Source organism: Diabrotica undecimpunctata, chromosome 8 (assembly GCF_040954645.1).
Source record: "Diabrotica undecimpunctata isolate CICGRU chromosome 8, icDiaUnde3, whole genome shotgun sequence".
Taxonomy (NCBI): domain Eukaryota; kingdom Metazoa; phylum Arthropoda; class Insecta; order Coleoptera; family Chrysomelidae; genus Diabrotica; species Diabrotica undecimpunctata.
In genome coordinates, this window is record NC_092810.1 from 90310879 (window position 1) to 90333831 (window position 22953).

Genomic DNA, 22953 nt, shown 5'->3' on the forward strand with positions numbered 1-22953 from the left:
AGTTACAATTAAATGTAAATCTAGTGGCGCAAAATTAATAGAAACGGTTTATTGTGTAGAGAATAGGACAACCTTGATAACAGTCATAGCTGTATTTTATACAGAATCATAAATCCATAATCCTTCTATAATTATATTTAGGGGGGAGGGTCAGAACTGAAGAGGAGAGAGAGAGAAAGCATCTTGAAGAAAATCCCACAAAAGGAGCCAGTATATATTATTGAAGACTTTAACGCCAAAGTGGAAAAAACTGAAAATGAACCACATTTGAGATATTGTCGGGTCATTTGGCTTGGGCTTTAGAAACAACAGAAGAGAACGTCTTCTACAGTTTGCCAGTGAAAATAATCTAGCGATAATAAATACACTTTATAAACATCACCCAAGAAGGCTTTCAGCCGGGACTAGTCCAAATAAAGACCAAAAAAATCAAAGCGACTTCATACTCGTGGGGAAAGATGGAAAGCCTCAGTAATAAACATAAAAATTATGCCTGGAGCATACTGTGGATCAGATCATAAGATGATAACTATGAACTGCAGGCTCAAACTACACACACCTAGAAAAAAAAATCAGACAAAACAGCTACGGACTAACAGCTGTTAGCTCTTAGTGATAACGGATGTAAAGGGAAACCTTAGAATTAGTGGAAGAAAGAAAACTTATGCTACAACTAGTGGCGCACCCAGAATTTGTCTGAGGGGGGGGGGCGTTGAAATTTTTCATGGTACCTCCATTTTGAGTCCCTAAAATTTGGGTTTTAGTTTAATTTAAAGTACTAAAGATAGCAGTGCCAAAGATTCAGGTATCTATTATCCTGCCTACCAACTAAAACCACCCTCTCCTACTTGGGCGCAGTTGACTGTCGCACGTACCGTACTCCGAAAGTGGGGTGGCCGCTATAAGGCTGACGACATTTTTGGAACACTCCCTTCTCTTATCTAGATCTTATCTATTGTTCTGAAGCTATTTTCTTGTGGTATTTTAAATTACTATTTTAATGGGAATAAGCCACAATTGAAAGTTAAAATAAGTTTATTGACGTTTGACATTAATCCAACTTGTAAATACAATACATTTTGGAGACGGCTATCGCCGTATTTCCGTTCTCCTCCGCCAATGCTCCCGGTCCAAGACATGCTCCTCCTCCAAACCTCTCAATTCCATCGCTCTTCTAATTCCTTCATTCCATGTATGAAGAAAAAGAGGTGTACCTCTTTTTCTTCTTCCAGGGGGCTTTCATTTGTGAAGTTTTTGGGGCCAACGTTCGTCACGCATTCTCAATAGGTTAGGTTAGGTTAGGTGTCCAAACCATTTTGAACCTCTTCTTTCTATTCTGTCAATGATCGTTTCTGTAGCATTCATGTTATTTCTTATAGATTCGTTGGTTTTCCTTTTCTGAATTGATGTTCTAGCACTTCTTCTCAAATAATCCATTTCAACTACCAACAATCTTCTCTTCAGGTCTGCATTAATTGTCCATACTTCAGAGCCATAACAAAGAACTGATTCAACCATGGTTTGCCCTATTCGTTTTTTGTTCATTTTGGAAATGTTGCGATCCCACCATAAGGAGTTCAGACATCCTACAATTTTACGTCCCTGATTAATTCGGTGTTTAATTTCGGTTTCTTTCAAGCCGTTCTTAGCAATGAGTGCACCTAAATATTTAATTTTTTCCAGTAAGGGTTACATACTGCATCCTTGTTTTAGTCCTTTAGTTACTTTTATTGGCTCTGATAGTGTATTTCCGATTTTTAGGTAAGTAGTGTTATCCCTGTATACGTCTGTGATTATTCCTAAAAGGTATGGACTAATGTCGAGTTGTCAAGCTTGCCACAATTTAAGTCTTGGAACTGTATCATACGCCTTTTCTAGGTCGATGAAGGCTAGATGTACTTCGGTACCAACCGCTATTCTTTTTTCTATTAATTGTTGGAGTATAAACAAGTTATCAGTGCAAGATCAAAGATCAAAGATTCAAACATCAATAAACTTATTTTAACCTTAAATTGCGGCGTATTCCCATTAAAATAGTAATTAGATCTTATCTCTGTCGTTGGCCCGGTTGGTGTTTCCATTCTTCTTCTTTCTTTTTAATGACAGCTCGGATGTAATTGTGAACACAACTATTTCTTTATACATCCCGTTTCTCTCCACTGTACATCTATTACACTCCAGCATTGTGTGAGTAACAATGTCGAAATATTCGCAGTATAGGCATTTATCTGTATCTGTCTTTCTGAACCTATGAAGATACTCCCTAAAACATACAATCTACCCAGTCCCTTAGGTTCGGGATCACCATCTTGGACACTGGGCAACATCTTCCTTGTTGTTCTACTCTTCTTGCCATCTTTCCATTGGTCTTTCCCTTTCTTCTTTTTTTATAGCTGTTATCAAATGATCTCTTCTCTTATAGAGATTTCTCTTTTCTACTGCTAACACATGCAGAGGAACACAACCCTTGATAGCCCACAAGGTCGCCGCAAATACAACCCTGTAGGCGCATGCTACTCACAACAGACTCGTTCTGTCTACTTTTGTCTAAGTATAAGCCTAATATTAGGTATCTACAGTGTAGGTAAAAGTTTATGGTCGGTATTGACCTTAAGTGAGATGGAGTGAGAAACACCTGTTGTAAAAGAGAGGTACATATATTAGGTCCGCCCTTTAAATATCGCCGAAAATACATGAGTGGAAATAATATAAAACGGGAAATTCAACGTTGCCAAGCTTATTGGTTTTATTTGACCTGTTGTCTTTTTAGCATTTGAACAATGTTCTAAGATAACAAAATTTGGGCGAAATGGATTTAAATGACAGCTTACTGTTTTTTATTGGGAATATGCCACAATTTTACTTTACAATAAGTGTAATATAACATTTTGATTTCCACTTCCGAAATCGTTTTATATAAATAAAATTTATTAATGATTCGTATTTTAAGTACGATTTCCGAATTAAAAATCTAAACATCAAAATAAGCTTATTTTAAAGTCAGATTGTGCCTTATTTCCAATAAAAATAATTAACTGCATATAACGCCACAAACTTCATAGAAAATTATTTGGCAACATCTCGTGTCGCGTGGTCAAAGCCTCGAATCAACGTAGGGACACAGATAACGAGAACGAGTAGAGATGGGTCAATGCTTTTTAAATGCATTCTTTTTTTTCGAATCCTGAGAAAATTAATAAATATTTTTGAAAAATTTAAACGCAGAATGAAAGAATACATTATTACCGAGGGCCGAAAGTGCCTGAAAACTTCTATAATGTTTATTTTAATAAGTCACAGGGGTGAAAAATAGAGAAAATTTAGTGTGATTTTGAATTTCAAATATCTCATTCAAAAAAACTTCTTGTTTATTCTAAGGGACTTTCGGCTCTCGGTAATAATGTAATCTTTCATTCTGCGTTTAAATTTTTCAAAAATATTTGTTAGTTTTCTCAGGATTCGAAAAAATGAATGCATTTAAAAAGCATTGGCCTGAAATTTTGCGCCTACAGCTCTTAAAACCGATTTTCGTAAACAAGTAACTATGATTGTTTAACAGTAGTTTCAAGTAAGAGAATACCTACATAAACAAACATAATGACTATTATCGTTTATGTGTATATTTATTGAAGTGAAAGAAACTACTGAAGGATATATTTATTATAACTTGAAAAATAAACTCTTCTTCTCTTCTTCTACTTCTTGGAGATCTTTCGATCTATTTAATTCTGAAGCTGCCTCTGGTTAATTTCCTGGGAGGTAGATTGCCAACTATCCCTCCATCTTTTAAGTGGTCTTCCTGGAGGTCTTGAACCGGGCGGGTTATTTTCTAGGGCAATTTTTGGGAGTCTATTCTCATCCGTTCGTCTTACATCACTGTACCACATCCTTTTACGCTGCCTTCCCCATCTTACAATATCTTGAATTTTGCACTGCTCTCTAACGTTTGATTTTAATTTGATTTTGAACATGTGTTCACATTTACAATACTTTATGAATATAGTGGTTAAGTTAGGATATACATGGCGATGGTTTTTCCACCATTGTAATGGACTCTTGATACAGGTGTACGTTTAGATGAGTCATGTGCAATTAATTACACCATGGACTTAAGTCATCTTTATCGGTTTCTTTTTCTTGTACTGGTTGATTTTCAATAGTACAATCTTCTTTTTCTTTTTTTATAGAAATAACCAGCTTCTTAACTCTTTCTTTTGATTTTTTATCTATATTTTTATCAGAAAATCCCTACACTTTAAATCGTGAATCCATAAATGTACATAATGACAATGTGCCACTCTGTTCTATCCCTCTAAATCTTTTTGCTAAACCCGATATTAGTAATTGTACTACGTCGGATACTATGGATGTAAGGTTACCGTTTGCTAAAATTTTATTGCAAGATTCTTGCAGGCAGCGTACCATAACAATCACTGAACTACCCTTCAAGTATTTTTGGCCACTCATTGTACTTGTTATTTCTTTAAAAGGCCGTAAAATTTGGGAAAGTTGAGAACAAATAATCCAGTCTTCATTATTTAGATTTGGTCTAAGTCTAAGTCTGTATTAACTAATACCAATGTGGAACGGATTGCCTCTTTTAATTCGGTCATTCTTTTTAACATGTAATAGGTAAAGTTCTACCTAGTTTCCACGTCTTGGATTGGCCGTTTGGAAAATTTGTTATGTTGTAATTGATACCTTATAAGCCTTTCTGAAGAATAGGTACTTTTTTTGAAATGTGTTTTTGCCGAATTGTCGAAAAAAGACTTTTTATTTTATCTATTTGTACACGACAGCATTCAAGTGCGTCCTTCACCAATACATTTAACGTATGAGCAAAACAATTTAAATGTTTTCATTCCAAAACATCTTTAATAGCTTTGACTATATTTGAGGCATTATCAGTTACTGCAAAATTTACTTTTCGTTTTAGATCCCACTGATAATAATTTCACTAATTTCAAAAGCGATGTTTTCTGAATTATGGTTTCCAGAAAAATGGCAGCAGCCTAATAAAACCGTTTTAAATTCTAAATTTTCGGTTAAATGGTGTCCTGTTAATGCGATATAACTCTCAGTTACTCCATATGTCCAGAGGCCAGTAGTAATACAGATATTTTCTACTTCTTTAACAACTTGTGATCTAATAATTTGCTCAGTTTTGATATAACATTCCTGAAGTAATGAACTTGACGTAATGAACAAGTTTTTCTTGTTGCCGGTTTGTGTACAGGAATCCACCCTGCAAACTTTTTAAAAACTCGTTCTTCAACTATGAAAAACGGATGAAACGAGTCTTTGCATAGGTTTAGTAAATCCATATCTATTTGTTTCTTTTGTTCTAAACTAAACGCTTGGGTGGCGGTGGCGGTGGCAGTATGTCAGTACTTGTAGTAGAAGTAGTCGAAACGGACAGAAATGCGTCAGGAGAAGTTTCAATCATTGCAATATTCAGAAAGTGGACCAAAAAAGCTGCATCTTCTACAAATGTGTATTTTTTGAAAATAAAATTATTATTCTTATACTAGGTCAATAATTTTGACTAAGAAAAATAATTCTTAATTGAATATTTACAATAAATAAATCCTTTAACGAACTATCAATAAAGATTTGAAATCGAAAATGCAGATCAATCGTAAATCGAAACTCATTCATTAATAAGAATGCCTAGTTATAAAAAACAAAGGAAAGAGTTAAGAAGCTGGTTATTTCTATAAAAAAAGAAAAAGAAGATTGTACTAGTGAAAATCAACCAGTACAAGAAAAAGAAACTGATAAAGATGACTTAAGTCCATGGTGTATTTTTGATGAATTAATTGGACATGACTCATCTAAACATACACCTGTATCGAGAGATATAAAAGAAGTCTACATGTATTTGTCTGATGATATTACCCACAAAAAATTTCGAACGGAGATGGGAACTGTCCATTACAGTTTCGGAAAAACCATCGCCATGTATATCCTAACTTAACCACTATATTCATAAAATATTGTAATATTGTAACAAAATCTGTTCCTTGTGAACACATATTCAAAACCTAGTTTAATTTGAAATAAAAGAAGAACACGGTTAACAAGAAAAGTAGAAAAACTTGTTTTTAAAATGTCAATTTAGACGATTCGCGATTTAATAATGTGTAATGTAAATGATAGTACTATTTGTATTGTTTAATTTATTTTTCAAGTTATAATAAATATATCCTTCGTTAGTTTCTTTCAATATAATAGCCAATAGGTTTGTTTGTGTACTTGCTTATTTGAGACTACTGCTAAACAATCAACTAGTTACAGTTTACGAAAAACGGTTCCGATTCTGGGATATCAATGGCCAGATGAAATAATATCTATTATAGGAATTCTGTACGCACTTGATTTGAATTTGATATAATTAATTTTTAAAGATATAATTGTCTTCCTTACATTATGACTTATTTTTTTAGTTATGGAGATCGAAATATCCAGCTAAGAAGAAGTATATTAGGAACATGAAACATTTCAAATGGAAGTACACTCAGTATTCGCAATTTAACGAATCTGATACTCTTCTTCTTGTGTCCGGAGTTCATTTTGGCACAACTCACAGCACTTCAGGCGAAATTGCAGTTTTTAATTTGAGTAAGTTATTTATATAAAATATTCTCTTGTAATTTTGGATTTAGTTAATAGTTTAGCTTGGAACTGTAGTATATTGATATCCAAAAAGATTTAATGGAATAAAATGGCATTTGGTCACACATTCGACATCGTGGTAGCCACAGTTAATGTTAAACTTCGACTTTCTTTCTCAATCACCCTATTCTTCTAATTTAACACACCCGGATTATATTTGTTTAGAAAAATAATATATTTGTATTTTTTAGGAAATTTTGAACTGCAATGTCGAGTAGTAAACAAGCCTTATGACATTTTCGGTACTTGGTACAGCGATCAATACTTGCTCTCTGGAGACCTACACTGGCTTGCTCATCTAGTTAGTACGTCGCATCTGTGGTTGAACAAAGCATCTCAAGAAGCAGAGTCCGAATTAGTACCAATCACTCACTGCCTTTTCCGGTTTTACAACAGAAACGCCAGTTCCATAAGGGCAATAATGATAGCGAACTGTCTTCCGAATTCCGAGAATGTCAATGTGGAAAATAGTGGCGATGGGAATGTAAGTACTCAGCAAGGGACGTCGTCGCAACATGGGAATCCTGTTAGCCACAACGATATGGCCTGGACACCTTTAGATGTTAGACGATGTAAGTATTTACAGTAATATGATATTTTTATTAGGTAAGAATTAAATAACATATCCTTATCAGTAGAAAAATACAACAAATTACAGATTATAATAACAGAAGAGAGGCTAGAAAATTTTACAAGGAAATCAAGCAATGCACCCAAGGATACATAACAAGATCAACAGTCTGCAAGGACAAAAATGGGGCAATTATCAGCGAGAAAGAGGAAATAATGAAAAGGTGGAAGGAGCATTTTCAAGAGCTGTTAAACCCAGAAAAAGAACAAAACGAAGATGAAGAGATAATTCACCACACAGCAGAACAACTAGTTGAGCAACCAACATTGGAAGAAACGATAAACGTCATAAAACATCTAAAAAATAACAAAGCACCTGGCACAGATGGAATAACTGCAGAACTGATAAAGAATGGTGGACATGCGCTATGGAGGCGTATCCATAAACTAATCGACCGCATATGGACACTAGAAGTCATCCCAGAAGATTGGAAAGTGGGAATCATACTTCCTATGTACAAAGGGGGAGACAAACGACTCTGCAAAAATTATAGGGGCATAACAGTTTTAAATGTCATCTACAAGATATTATCAGGAATTATATATAGCCGCCTGGAATCGTTTTCGGAGGAGATTATTGGTGAATACCAATGTGGCTTCAGACCAAAGAGGTCAACTATAGACCAAATACATATGTTAAGAGGTATACATGAAAAATGTGTTGAATATAACATACCTATTTACAACTTGTATATCGATTTCAAACAGGCGTTTGATGGAGTAGATCGACAAAAGATGTTAAAGCAACTATCTATGTTAGGGATACCCAATAAGTTGGTTAAACTTATACGAATGACTCTGAAGGGTTCCAAAGCTATGGTGAGAATAGATGGAGATATGACGCAGGCCTTTGAGATTGAAAATGGAGTTAGACAAGGGGATGCCTTATCAACAACACTTTTTAATCTAACTTTAGAAGCTGTTGTTAGAAAACTGGATGTAAACGGCTGTATTAATACAAGATCTATGCAAATATGCGCATATGATGATGTGCCATAATAAGCCGCAACAAAAGGGTATTGAACGAAAAAGTTATAGAACTGAAACGAGAAGCTGCTACGTTTGGTCTATATATAAATGAAAGTAAAACATAATATATGGAGTGCACAAAATCGAATGAACATGAGAATCTGAAGGTAGACAACCATACCTACAAATATGCCTCCACTTTTCCCTACCTAGGCTCAATAATAAATGACAACAACAACATCAGTCAAGAAATACAAGCACGGATTCTTAGCGGTAATAAGTGCTTTTATGCATACAAAGACTTAATGAAAAGTAAGTTACTGAATCGTGAGTCTAAGCTGAGAATCTACAAAACAGTAATTAGACCAGTGGTCACATATGGATGCGAAACGTGGACCCTCTCAACCACTGATGAAAATCAACTGAGAATATTTGAGCGCAAAATACTAAGGAAGATATTTGGACCAACCCAATGCAGCGATAGTTCGTGGAGAATTAAAATGAACCACGAGCTGGATGAACTAATGCAGAGCGCAGATATTGTCAGATTTGTAAAATCACAAAGACTAAACTGGCTTGGTCACCTAGAAAGAATGCCAGATAATCGAGCTGTAAAAGTAGTTCAGAGATGGAAGCCCCAAGGAAACAGAACAAGAGGAAGGCCCCGTAAATTATGGATAGACGACGTAGAGAGGGATCTTAAAACCATGAACATCAGGCAGTGGCGAAGGAAAGTATCCGACAGGGCAGAATGGAAGAACATAATTAAGCAGGCCAAGACTCACAAAGGGTTGTAGCGCCATTAGAAGAAGAAGATCCTTATCAGTATAACTCCAATATATTTAAAATATTGACTATCTGCGGACAGTTTTAATGTTATTAGTATGTACATTATTATTTTCTTTACTTTCTAACTATCGAACTATCAAAGTTCATTATATATCTAAAAATAAAACACTGAAAACTTTTGTTTCAACACTTCCACCAAATATATTATAATTGATTATCACTAGAGCAGAGGCAGAGTGCTTTTCTCAAGTGATGTATTTTTACTATGCGTCTACACTTTATAGTCTTTAAGTGAATAAGTTGAGGGGTGACAGCTATTTGTCTTGAGTTGGTCATTCAGAATTATATCTATTTTAAAATTGCTTTAAAAATGCCACAAGAAAATAGCTTCAGAACACTATTAATTTATCAATTTTCATAGATTCTAATAGAGATAGTTTAAGGCTTTTATTTTGAATGTGGATAATTTGAACTTGGTCATTAAAAGAAAGATTACATTATGATCTAGAGGGTGAAGTGCGTACGTAGAATCTGTTTTCTTATTATTGAAAGCCTTTTTGTGTTCTGCTATACGTTTGTTAAAGGTTTTACTAGTTTGGCCGATAAATTTTTGGGCTGTTACCATATGTAAGTTTGTATACACCTCTGTTTAATCGCTTTTTCTTTTATAGTAAATATATTAAGAAAAACAAGAGCCAGAAGAAAACGCACTTAAACAGTGGTGTAAACAAACTTACATGCGGTGACTGCAAAAAACTAACATCGGTCAAATTGGTAGAATCTTTAACAAACGCTTAGCAGAACACAAAAGGGCTTTCAATAATAGGAAAACAGATTCTACGTATGCACTTCACCCTCTAGATCCTAATGTAATCATTATTTTAATGACCAATTTCAAATTCTTCATACTCCAAATAAAGACCTTAAGCTATCTTTTTTAGAATCTATGGAAATGAATAAATTAAAAATACAGATATAATTCTAAATGGCCACAACTTAAGAAAAACAGCTCTCCCTTCCTCAACTTATTCAGTTAAAGACTATAAAGTGTAGACGCATAGTAAAAATACATCACTTGAAAAAGACACTCTGTCGAAACAGCTGTAGTGATAATAAATTATAATACATTTTGTGGAAGTATTAAAACAAAAGTTTTCAGTGTTTTATTGTTAAATACATTTAAATGCCTTAAAATTTTCCAAAATATTATGTTAAAAATACTTTTGTTAAAGCTATGTACAATTCCGTGTTGGATTCAATGAAAAAAGACTTTCCTCATCCAATTTGGTATAACGAAGATTACAGAAAGGTTGAATCGGAATCGTGGACTGCCATAGATAGCGATGAAGAAGTAGAAGACGTAGGGAACAAACCGAACGAAGATACTGACGACAACAGTTCAGAATCATCGTGTGATACTGAAACTGAGAGGTAAATATCATTGAGAATAATGTAGTGGTAATATTTTAGTAGCCGACATAGCATATACTAGGTGGGTTGATAAGTAATATCCTTTAAAATAAAAAACATGTTTTTCCAGAAACTTTTATTGTATTCGATACAGTCTCCTTTTAGCTCAATACAACGATTCCAGTGATTTTTCAACTTCCTTATACCGTCCGAATTATACGATTCTGGAAACTCTGCAAAATAGGTGTTTGTTTCGTCAACTATCTCTGTTCGAGCTGATTTTTTTATTTACGAGCCATCCCTTTAGATTCGGGAACAAATAATATTCGAAAGAGGCTAAATGACGGGAATAAGCCGGATGAGAAAGCTATTCGAAGCCCAACTATATGAATTTTTGCCAGTGTCGTAATGCCCTTATGAGCCCGTGCATTGTCTGAGAAACAATACTTTTTTTTTTCTGCGCAAGGGGGCCATTTCTCACTAAGTTCCTGCTTCAATGTCTCCAATAATGCACAATATAGTTTGCATTGGCTATTTATATTTTTATCTTTTTTAAGATAGTCAACTAAAATTATGCCTTTGCAATCCATTATGCAAAATACAGTACCCACCTCCTTTTTGACTGATTGAGTCACTCTTGCCCGCTTCTGAGCACTTTTGCCGGCTTCAGTTCACTGCCGTGCGTTTATTCTGGTCTCTGGTGTATAGTAGTTGAATTAGATTTTATCAACGGTTACCAATCGAAGCCAAAAGTCTTCATAAGGTCCAAACACTGCTAAGAAGTGGTCTCACAATAATGTTGCAATAACTTGCCGCGCATGCGGGGACACTACGTTGCTACACCGGCTTTCGGATGACAACAAGGGCGTAGCCGTCTATGCTCAAGTGGAGTTGGGGGGATTAGTTGAGACTTCTCTTTTAAGTGAATGGAGTTAACTGGGCGCCAGGCAGATTTGCCCTACGGCAGACGCCTAAAGTAGACTATAAATCCAAACCTACCAAATTGTTGCAGTGCTAATCAATGGTAGGTATATAGAACAAAGGAAATGAAACGACACCTCAGTTATAAATTATATATTAATAATTAGTAAAGGAAAAATAAATTTAGCACGTAAATAAATATGAAATAATTAATAATAAAATAAACCGAACAGATGTATTACTACTTAACAACCACTAGGGTAACCTACACAGTAACTAGATGAGCGAAAACACAAATAGGGCTTCCAGCCCTTAAAATTAAATGGGGATTATAAGCGTCGCTTGAGCTTAGGCGTAAACGCTGTAGAACATTAAAATAATAAAAACCGAAGAACCGAAAACGCACTAGGTATTACCTACAAATAAAACTAAAATGATTAGGTATAGGGCTAATGAACATGCGCAAAAACAATTAACGAAATGGATATAATAAAACTAGCGGAGGTATCAGCGATGTTTTCCTAGTCCTTAAGAGGAGGAAATCAATGGCGAAAAAGGTAACCAAGAAGAACAACGTAATAAAGAAAATGAAAACTCTACAAAGAGAAATATATTAGATTATCTCCCTGTATATTCCACTATCATATAAAGTTAAATCTAAAACTAATAAGTAGACTTATAAATATTGTAATAAACAAAGTAAATATTGACCCAATTGACCCAAAAATATGTATTTCTTTTAGAAAATAGGCATTTTTTTAGAAAATATGCATACTGTCCATGGAAACATAATATATTTAATAATGGTATATTATAATTAACGTTTATTTTAATAATAACAAGTAAAATACTATTCCTTAGAATAATGGAAACAATAAATGACCAAATGTTTTTCAAAATTTTCGAATAAAAACTTATGGCTTCTATCTGTGTACATATATTTGTAAACTGAGAAACTTCTTTCTACATCAACGGATATGGGAGCATATTTTAAATTCACAAAAATATTTGGTTCTAAATCTATTTCTTCACAAAAAATGACCAACAAGAACGTCAGCTACCTCAGTAAGTTTCTGAACACCATTTTTTTGGAAGATGGATTGGTGGTATATAAGGCAAAAGTTCTAGGTCTTTGTACTTCTTTGGATTGATATTGAGTGGGTCCTGATACAAAGGCCGGAGGTCCACTATAAATGGTGGTCGGCCAGACTTCAGTGGCGTGATGTCGAAGGGCCAGTCCTCATTTAATTTCTCTTTGTCATCATCATCATAAGTGGCTCGACAATCCGTTGTGGATCTTGGCCTGCTCACAAAGAAGTCGCCACTCCTGTCGATTCCTGGCAACTTCCCTCCATCTTCTAACCCCTAGAATCTGTAGGTCTTCTTCCACATCATCAATCCATCTCATTCGTGGTCCTCTGCTTCTTGTGCCCTCTGGTTTTGAAAATGTTAATCTCTTCGTGTATTCGTGATCTGACATCCTAGCAATGTGTCCAGCCCATCTAAGTCTCTGCACTTTAACGAATTTCACAATATCTGGATCGGTGTATAACTGATACAGTTCAAAGTTGTATCTTCGACGCCATAGCCCATTTTCATTTACGGCCCCAAAAATTTCTCCAATTTCTCTTTGTATTACAGTTAAAAAGGTGAAGACTTTTCAAAATGAAGCCGTTGCATTTTTTGTATTCCTTTGATTTGCCGTTTCATGTATTGAGACATTTCATCAATAATCTTGAAATCATTCTGAGCAATTTTCGATACTATAAACATCCTACTAAACTTCCGACCAGACAATACCAATCTTCAAGGACAAAAACATTATGGCTTTTCTTTTTACACTTCTCAATGATTCCAAAGTCTTAGTCGTATTCAAGGAACGAGTGGCCCCTTACCAAATTCTTATGATCCACTTTTTGTATTGGTGTGGTATTTACAATAAAACATCAAAATTTCTCCATATTTTAGTTTTTATTTTGACCTCCTACATTATCACTAAAAGCCTCAAAATGAGTAACAGATTCGGGAAGTTCCTTAATGTATTTAAGGAGACATGAGATAATTTCCTGCGACACCCAAGAACCTACTTCCTCTGACCACATAAACATGGTAGCTGATATCTGGTTGGGGAATGCCACCATCAGTTTTTTTCTTTAAAAAATTGTTAAACCTTTTGTTACTAATATCAAGGGTTTTCTAACGGTCCTTAACCGTTATTATTTTCACCATTATGATGCAGAAAATCGTAATGTGTTCTTACAACATAACGCCAGAATCGGCGGAATTTTTAGGTAAGCATTATAGACAAATGAGATATTGGCTCGTAACCAAAAATCAAAATGCAGCGAATCACACTACTTGATTTTAAGAAATGACGATATCATATATGTTGATACATATATTAGAATATTTATGTAAAGCTTGTTTTAATACCATGTTAAAAATAAGTGTATAAATGGTATTATTTTTCAGATTCGTTCAGACTGACAAGTACCTTATTTTCACAACCGGTTACAAGACATATACACCACACCAGATAGGATTCAAACGAATAAAACCGTTCAAATTTCCCAAGCGAATGGAACTAGGTCTAAGCTTGAAGGAGCGTTTGATATTGTTCGAACAAAGAAAAGAACAAAGCCCGCCTCCGGATCCGGACTGGTTGGATTTCGATCAGGTGGCGGATAAGTTCGATAAAGTTGATCATTTAATCGATCTTCATGGGCATATAGTCGGAATGGGACTGAGCCCAGATCAAAGGTAAGATTTTTGAGATAAAACTTCTTTTTGTGCTTAAATAGTATGGTTTTCTTGCAAAGGTTGAGTATAAAGGAGAACATTCTGAACAAATATATTATAAAAACGCTCGAACAGGTCAATTTATTTTCCAGTTTCCCATATTCTTCTCCATTATCTGTGTCTCATAACATGACCGAAGAATTCGAGTTTTCATTTTCTCACTGTAAACGCAATTTCCTGTTATTTTTCCATTCTTTTCAGTACTTCCCTCTTCGTCTGTCCAGGGTATTCGGAGAGTTCTTCTGTATTTTAATATTTTGAGGACTAAGAGTTTTTTTCGATAATTGTCCTGTTATGTTCCATGTCTGTGCTTTCACCCTACATAGTGCAACTGGGAATAGGTAACATTTGATTAATCGGATTTTTAATGGTATTAAATGTTCCTGCTAGCAAATATATTCTTCATCTTAATAAAGCTTGATCTTGCCTTTTCATTTGTGAACCTAATCTCCATTGTCATGTTCCATTCATTGTGGACAGTTATTTCAGATATTTAAGGGTATATATATATATATATATATATATATATATATATATATATATATATATATATATATATATATATATATATATATATATATATATATTTAGGGATTCTACAGTGTTCACTGCCTTCCCTCGCTCAACCGTTTCCATCTCTCTCTGTTCTTCCATTCTCCATCGTTTAGGCCTCTCTTACTCATGGCGTCGTCTACTTCGTTCCTACCTCTTTTCCTCCTTCCTATGGGGCTCCATTCGGTTATTCTCTTTATCCATCTGCTGTCGCTAGTTCTTCTTACATGTCCATACCACTTTAGTCTTTTTTGTTCTATATATGTTAGTATGTCTGTTTCTATTGATGTTCTATATCCTATTTTTCCTAATTACTATCCATTTTGTTTTTGAGGCGTTTAGTTTTAATCCGTAGTTTCAGATACTCTCACACCCTTTGTAGTAGATTCTGCAGGTCTTCAAAGCTGCTGGCTATAATGGTAGTTACGTCCGCATATCTAACGTTATTTATCAACTCCCCATTAATCATTCTGTAGCATCATAAAGTCCCATAAAGTACCTTAAAACTACCATTGAATAATTTGCTAATAGTGTTTTGTAATATTATCCTGTTAAAAATAAAACGCAGTGACATTTCCCCCTTTGTCTCCATAAATATGTCGATCCATGGTGTCATTAATTAAAAGTTAGATTAGTTAGAAAAAATAGGTTACTCTCAAGTCGATGTTAAGTATTTATGATGGGTCATCGCACACGTTTTATTCCATTGAAATTTAACATTTTATATAATTTTTCGTCACTCATAGTATATTTTTTCAATAGTCTTGCTGTTTTACTTCTTCTCGAAACTAGCGGCTTTTGAGCCGGGCATACATTGAACAAATTTGATTCTACTATCCTTCTCTTAACTGCTTCCTTCTCTACTATCCGTCTGCAAGTATCATTTTGCGAAATTTTTTTAATGCTTCGGACAATATTGTTTTTTTATCTTCCCGATTTTGGTAGGTTTTCAAAATGTTCATTTTTATTATATGATTAAAATGTTGTTTGTTTTTGATCTTCTATGAATACATTCACAACTGTTTGATTTAAATTTTTCCAAATTGGAATATCTCTTGACATGATTAATTCCTCACAGAAATGTTACAAATAGTCTAAAATAAATTCCACAATAAATGTTTTCTTTTACTTTCACTTTAAACTTATTTAAAAAAAAAATAATTCAAATGTTGCTTTACTTTTGAAAATTTGCAAACTTTGTCAAAATGAGTTTATATTAGTTGATCGTAGAAAATACTATTGTCGCCGATTATAGCAGCCTATATGTCCCGATATAATGCATATAGCAGTGGAAAATCTGGAAATTTGTTAAAACGCTGCTTTACTTTTGTCATATGTATTTTTTTCATAACCTTATTAAAAAATATACAGTAATCATTGGTACGATTGGATTCACTTTTTTTTCAATCTTTTCATGTATCTGTATAAAGAATTCAGAATTTTTACTGATTTAAAATTACTACATTTATACGGCATTTTCTAAACACAATTTTAATTTCTTGTTTCTCTTAGTAGCTTACATCAAAATACGTCAAAATCCTGACACCTTTTTTTGACGTTTTCTTAATGATTGTAAAACGCGTCAAACGTTTTGATAAGAGCGACGAAAAAGCGCATAAAATGTTAAAATAAAGCGTCACTTGACGCATTTTTCCACTATCAACAAAATTTTCGCACGCCCATCCGGCACAACCGTTACTTCTACGACTTATAATTTTGATTTAAACTAAAATTACAGTTGTTTTTATTTTTAGATATCTGTATGTAAATAGTCGGTCTTGGCCGGAAAATTACGTGATAAGTAATCCTTTGGATCCTCCGCCGATAGCACAAGAAATCGACATTCATGTGATAGATTTAGTGACTTTAAAACAAGTAGGAAAGATGCTTCGAGCGCACAAAGCATTCACACCGAATAACGAATGTTTCTTTATCTTTTTGGACGTGTGTAACGAATACGTAGCAAGGTAAGTGTCAATTTAAGATATATTTATGAGGTCATGAAAGGGTGCATGTGAATGAACGAGCAGATTTTTTGGCGAAACGAGGTTTAGAAGTGGCCGGAATAAGAAATCATCAAAAGAAATGGAGAGCCACTCAAGGACAAATCCAGACTAAAAAAGTAATAAAAAGTGATAAAAAAATTTCGGATAATTTGATGAACGTCAATTAACGAGAGATTAAAACGGTCACCGAAATGGCTAGTGGACATTGCCGTTTAAGAAAACACCTATATAAAATAGGTACCGTGAATCAACATACACATCCTATGCCACTGTAATACTAAGTGATATGAGGCAGAAATTCACTGGCCAGCAGAGGATTAAACCAGAAGAGATCCTAAAACTACCAATGAGAAAACTGTTAACAGATTAACGTGTCTCGCCTGAACTAAGAAGAAAAAGAAAAGAATATACATTTATATATTAGTATATAACATAAACTTAATAACATAACTAATTAACATAAAACAGTCATATTAGATATTCCCTTTAAAACTCCGTCAAAAAGATACTAATTGACAGATCTCTGTGTACTGTACGCAGTTAGAATAATTCTCATAGATCAAATATAAAAATAAAAAAAAATTTTATATCTCATTCCTCATTGTTTATGATTAATATATTCTAAGTATTTTGATATTAAAAAACACTAATGCCACAGTTAATCAGATCTCACAAAATATTGCATTCTCTTTTTTTTGTTTAGCGGAGCAGAAGATAAACATGGTTACCTATGGGACCGACATTACGGCGCATGCCTAGCCAAGTTTCCCCATCGAGATGTCGTCAACTCTGTGGCTTTTAACCCGAAAGATCCCGAAATGTTGGTGACAACCTCTGACGATCATACGATCAGAATATGGCGGTCTAGAGAGAAAGTGAACAGCCTTAAACTAAACGAAGCTGCGTTTCTAAAAGGAATTGAAATGAGAAAAGGCAACGTGGTGAAGCATAGTCGGAAAAGATTGAATATGTCTCCGGATAGTTAGTTAAACGGCGAAAGGGCGAGTTTGTATGTGATTTCGTTTAGGTTTTGTATGATATTCGGTCAAATATTCGATACATTTTAGTAGATCTATATCGGTTACATTTGAAGTTTCGATGGTGATATAGCAAAAATTATCGCGCTGAAGCCAAACACGTTTTTAAATACCTGACTTCAAATATATCAGCAGCAGTAACGATACTGATACTTAAAAAAGTTACATTTACCAAGATCTGGTGAATATATTGGCTCAGGTAGCACTGGAAAGCGTTTTAAGAATGCAAGTTTATGTACAGATGAGACAGTATAAAATAAGAGTTGTTTCTCATATTTTTATAAAAAATGCTCTTGAACCCAACAAGAATACAAGGTCGCGTTTTGTTTGTATTTTTTCTGGCTGTATATTTAATTACCATTCTTAAAATTTTTTACAAACTCATGTTAGATCTTTCTGCTTAAAGTTTTCGCAAATTATTTTGTCTCTTTCGCGTTCTCTCTCTCCTTTACTCTCTCTTTCTATGTCTGTACAGGCAACGAAATCAATCAATGTTTGTGATTAACCTATTTATGAATTATTACACAATAGTTTCATTTGTATCACTACGTATGTAGAAGCATTAGACATGCGCAAAAATAATTAGATAATTGACAAAACTAAAGTTGATTGGCACACTAAATTTTTATTACCTTTTATTATTAAGAACTTTGAAGAGATTGAACACAGATTTATGCAAATAAATTAAGATACTTAAAAAGTAATGTAATGAAGATATTATATATATATATATATATATATATATATATATATATATATATATATATATATATATATATATATATATATAACCGTTTATTAGGCGTAAACGCCCATATAATAGGGATTTATGGTGACTCCTTTATAAGTCGATCAGACACCAGCGTATTCTAGTCTAAGTAGCAGATTAATTTAGAATTTTGAACTACTACGTTAGCCTTTTTGTTTTTCTGTCCCAAAATCGAACCATCGCCCCTAAATCATTCGACACTGAAGCGAATGCGAGTCAGCTGGCTAGCCCGCTTGGCTATTTGACTGGTTTGATATTAAATTTGTTAATATTATTACAAATACATTTGTAAAACACTAAATTTTAAAATGTAGACTTTAATTTTGGTAGTGGATGATGCACCTGCATACGGATTGATAAGAAATGAAAAAATATCAGTAACTGGTAACTGTATTAACAAAAATTATTAATTGATTAGTCTCGTTGCAGATTTTAGTGTTGTTTAAAAAACTTAAGGTACGTTTACATAAGACACTACTTATCTCTGTCAGACATAAATTCGCTTTCGTGTTTATATACTGAGAGAAATTATGAGGAATTGATAAGTATAAGACACTTCTAGAAATGCCGAATCTAAGATAAATATACAGTCTGTTTACATATACATCGATATTTATATTTTACGGGTACTTGAACTTCTATCCAGTATATAATTTAAAATCCCTTTCGCGTTACATTACAGAACGTTTTCGGACTGAAAAGCCCATCCTCAGAGTTGCCCATCTAGAGTTGCCATCTAGAATCCATTCAGACATCGTCGGAGAGTCAGCAGCAACCCCTAGTGGGAATCTTAAGTTGCCATGTAGGTTGTCTGAGAAATATTTAAACATCACAACATAATTTTAAGTAAAATGTAAGACATATTCAATGTTGTACCAAAAGGCTTTTTACCCAGGTGTTTAGTGGCTTAACTCATGTGCACCGAGTAGCAAAACACTGATGATGGACTTTTTAGTCCAAAAACGTTCTGTGATGTAACCTGAAAGGGATTTTAAATTATATACCTTTTATAAAGGATTTTAAATAAACTTTTGTGATTAATGGTATACAGCCAACTACAGGAATTTCATTTTCCTTGTGGATTGTTTATTTTATCTCGCTATGATAAAATACATCTAAGAATCGCATGAAAAAAAAAAACATAAAAACATGAAAGAAAGGAACAACGTTCTGCATGGACTCGAAAGTGGATTTTGAGACGTGAAAATAGGGTGTCTACAATCAGTTTATGTTTGAGCTTCTCATTATTAACGATCCAGCGTTTTTTTTTAATAGAATAAAACCAGCTGATTTCGAAAGACTTGTTTGCAAAATTGATTCCATTATATCAAAGCAAGATACAAATTCAGAAAAGCAATTAGTGTAAAAGAACAACTTGATGTAACTACACTTAATACTAAATTATCTTGTCATTTCCTTATAAGCAGTATATTTTTTTAATCTGTCCTTATAAATTGGACATTTAACATCCCATAATTCATAACTTATAAGTTTATATTAATACAAATTAATTAATTGTTCCACATTAGCTTTCAATTTCTCCTTTTTATCACCCATCTTGTATCACGACACAAGTGTCAAAAGTAGAGCAGCATCCAACTTTTTGCAATAAGTGTCCCCACAGTTTCAATTTCGAACTAACAAGTGTTTATATCTACAGTTATAAATGTATCGACACAAGTTGCTGATAGTTGAAATATATATCGCTGACATAAATTTTTCACTGTGTACATTAATGTCTGACATAAATTTCATGTGTGTCAAATCTAGTGTCAGAACGTACCTGAACGTACCTTTAGGTTATTTCTCCAAAATAATTGATGAAGCTAATAACTGAGTCTATTAAAAATATTTGGTATTGCTTTACAGCCTTACAACCATAACTTATCGTTTGGATGTATTTGTAAGTCCCTTTCTAGAGGATTTGAACCTATGACCTATTACTTATAAATCAACTGCACTCAATGTTAGTAAAGGATTATAAATACAAGACAATATTGTACTTTACTTATACTATTTACGAAATGTGGTATTTTGTAGTTAAATAATTTTTGACAAATAATCATAGTGTTAACATCATGAATGGGCACAATTTTGAAGTCACAAAGATCGTTTAGACGCCATGACATATCGAACCATTCCTATTATTTTTGAAAAATTATTAAAAACCTTTTTCTTCTAGTATTTATCTTTGGTAGGTACTGGGTAGGTAACAGGGTTAGAATAACAGATAGTTCGTTCCATCCCTAAGATTCTTCAGTCTTGAGGTTCAAATTCTAGTATTTTCTGATTTATTATCTAGCTTTACCCTTTTTATTAGATGGAGAATGTTAGATTATTTGAAATCCATTGCAAGGAATTACATAAGAATAACACGATATCGGAGAGATACTATAACGGTACTAGCGAATTTCAACAAAGCTAATAACTTCTATTTAATGAATTAAGACGTTTTATATAGGAAAATGGTTGTTTATAAATTTATCAATATTTTAATCAAGGAGAACTGATCAAAAAATAAATATATTTAGGATATCATGAGGCGGCCAGACAAGAGTTGCGTCCTCTAGTGATTTTCTCTAGACTTGCCGACGGTTATCTGGTAGACTTATACGTTTTTATGTAGAAAATTGCTCGTTTTTGACAATTTTCTATTTTTGAATACTTAAGTCAAGGACTGGATACCAAAAAGTCCAGATTTTTATCCAACCTTACATCTACGGAATGCTATAACTTGGTCAATAAAGAGTTGAATCCTCTAGCAGACTTTGCCGAACTTGCCTTTCACGAATTTAATTGTTTTTATTTAGAAAATACTTGTTTTCGACTATTATCTATAAAAACATCTAGATTTGTACACAAAACAATATCTGCAAGAAACGATAACTTTGCAAGTGAAGATCTTTCTCGTCTATGGTCGTCACCAGACTTGGTTGTGTCCATTTGGCGAATTTAGGCGTTTCTATGAGGAAAAATTGCTTGTCTCATTCGTGAATACCATGGATGTCTGAAGCATCTTCCGGTATGTGAAGTGAGAATATTACATCGATTGTGTAACGAGAGCTGGCACACAGGCGTCTGTCCTGAGCATTTGCGAAAGACTATACTTCTACATACCATTGGTAGTAATGATATATATATATATATATATATATATATATATATATATATATATATATATATATATATATATATATATATATATATATATATATATATATATATATATATATATATTCCCGGTATTTAGGCGTTCCACGCCCTTCCAGTAGTGATCTATGGAGGAGTATCACCTAGCCGCAAGCCCTTATCTCTTGCCGTACTGCTCCACCATAGGCCGATCAGATACCAGCATATTCTAGACTAAGCCGCAGATTCATTTTAGAATTTTAAACTACTGCGTTAGCCTTTTTGGTTTCTGTTCACCGAGCCGGGGATTTGAACTGACATCTCTCGCATTGAAGCGAAGGAGAAGCCAGCCGCCCAGCCCGCTTGGCTATCCGATCGACGGTAGTAATGATACTTCTACATAAGAAACAAATAGTTGCAACAATTATAGGCTCTAATATCACATGCCAGTAAGTTGATCATCTTCATCCTGCAACGCCGTCTAGAAAATTTAATAAATTGGTAAATAGCACCTGAGCAGGCTGGATTTGTGAAGAGCAGAGGTACTAAACATCATAGAAAAAGCCAGAGAATATCAGATCCCGATATTTATGTTTTGTTGATCTCACAAATGCACTTTGGAGAAGGGAGTACACCAAGGATGCCTTATTATTTAACATCTAAGATACAGAGTTCATAATGTGCAGAGTTTTGGATGGCTGGGAGGAAGGAGTAAACCTAGGTGGTATCAAATGATCTTGCGTTTCGCAGATGGCTCTACACTTCTAGCCTCTACTCCAACTTATTAAAAAATCGAGCTAGAAAGTGAAATCATCGTTAACTACAACAAAACCAATATCATGGTTATTGATCGCCAACAACACTTTCCTAAAACCCGAACTGTTGTGACATGCTAGGTAGTCTCCTCTATGATATAGAGATGCTAGGTAGTCTCCTCTATGATATATCTTGGAGCTCTAGTTAACAACACAGGCAGTTGTGAACCTGAAATTCGAAGACGCATAAAACTAGCAAGAGCAGCATTGACCGAACTTTAATGCAAAAATTTGCAAAGAGCAATTTTTTCAGCGAATTATAGGATGTGAGAGCTTGCATGAAGAGTCAAATGATAACGGATTGAGACTAATAAACTTTGCAAGCACCAAAAACATGATAGTAGGAGAAACAAGATTTCCCCATAAAATAATACACAAAGGAACATGGAAATTATCTGACAACGAAACCGTTAACCAGATAGATCAAATCGTAATAGATGCAAGGCATTCTT

The 22953-nt window shown here is 34.0% G+C and overlaps 1 protein-coding gene across 1 annotated transcript in view; it reads left to right on the plus strand.

The window, feature by feature from the left end:
• Fbw5 (F-box and WD repeat domain containing 5) overlaps nucleotides 1-21750 on the plus strand; it is a 36086-nt gene extending 14336 nt beyond the window's left edge. The window contains exons 3-8 of the mRNA XM_072540607.1: nucleotides 6447-6621; nucleotides 6867-7247; nucleotides 10296-10494; nucleotides 13867-14154; nucleotides 16500-16712; nucleotides 17455-21750. Of these exons, the coding sequence (XP_072396708.1) occupies nucleotides 6447-6621; nucleotides 6867-7247; nucleotides 10296-10494; nucleotides 13867-14154; nucleotides 16500-16712; nucleotides 17455-17737 (1539 nt within the window). The 3' untranslated portion in view covers nucleotides 17738-21750. The remainder of the gene's footprint in view (nucleotides 1-6446; nucleotides 6622-6866; nucleotides 7248-10295; nucleotides 10495-13866; nucleotides 14155-16499; nucleotides 16713-17454) is intronic.
• The last annotated feature ends 1203 nt before the right edge of the window (nucleotides 21751-22953 follow it).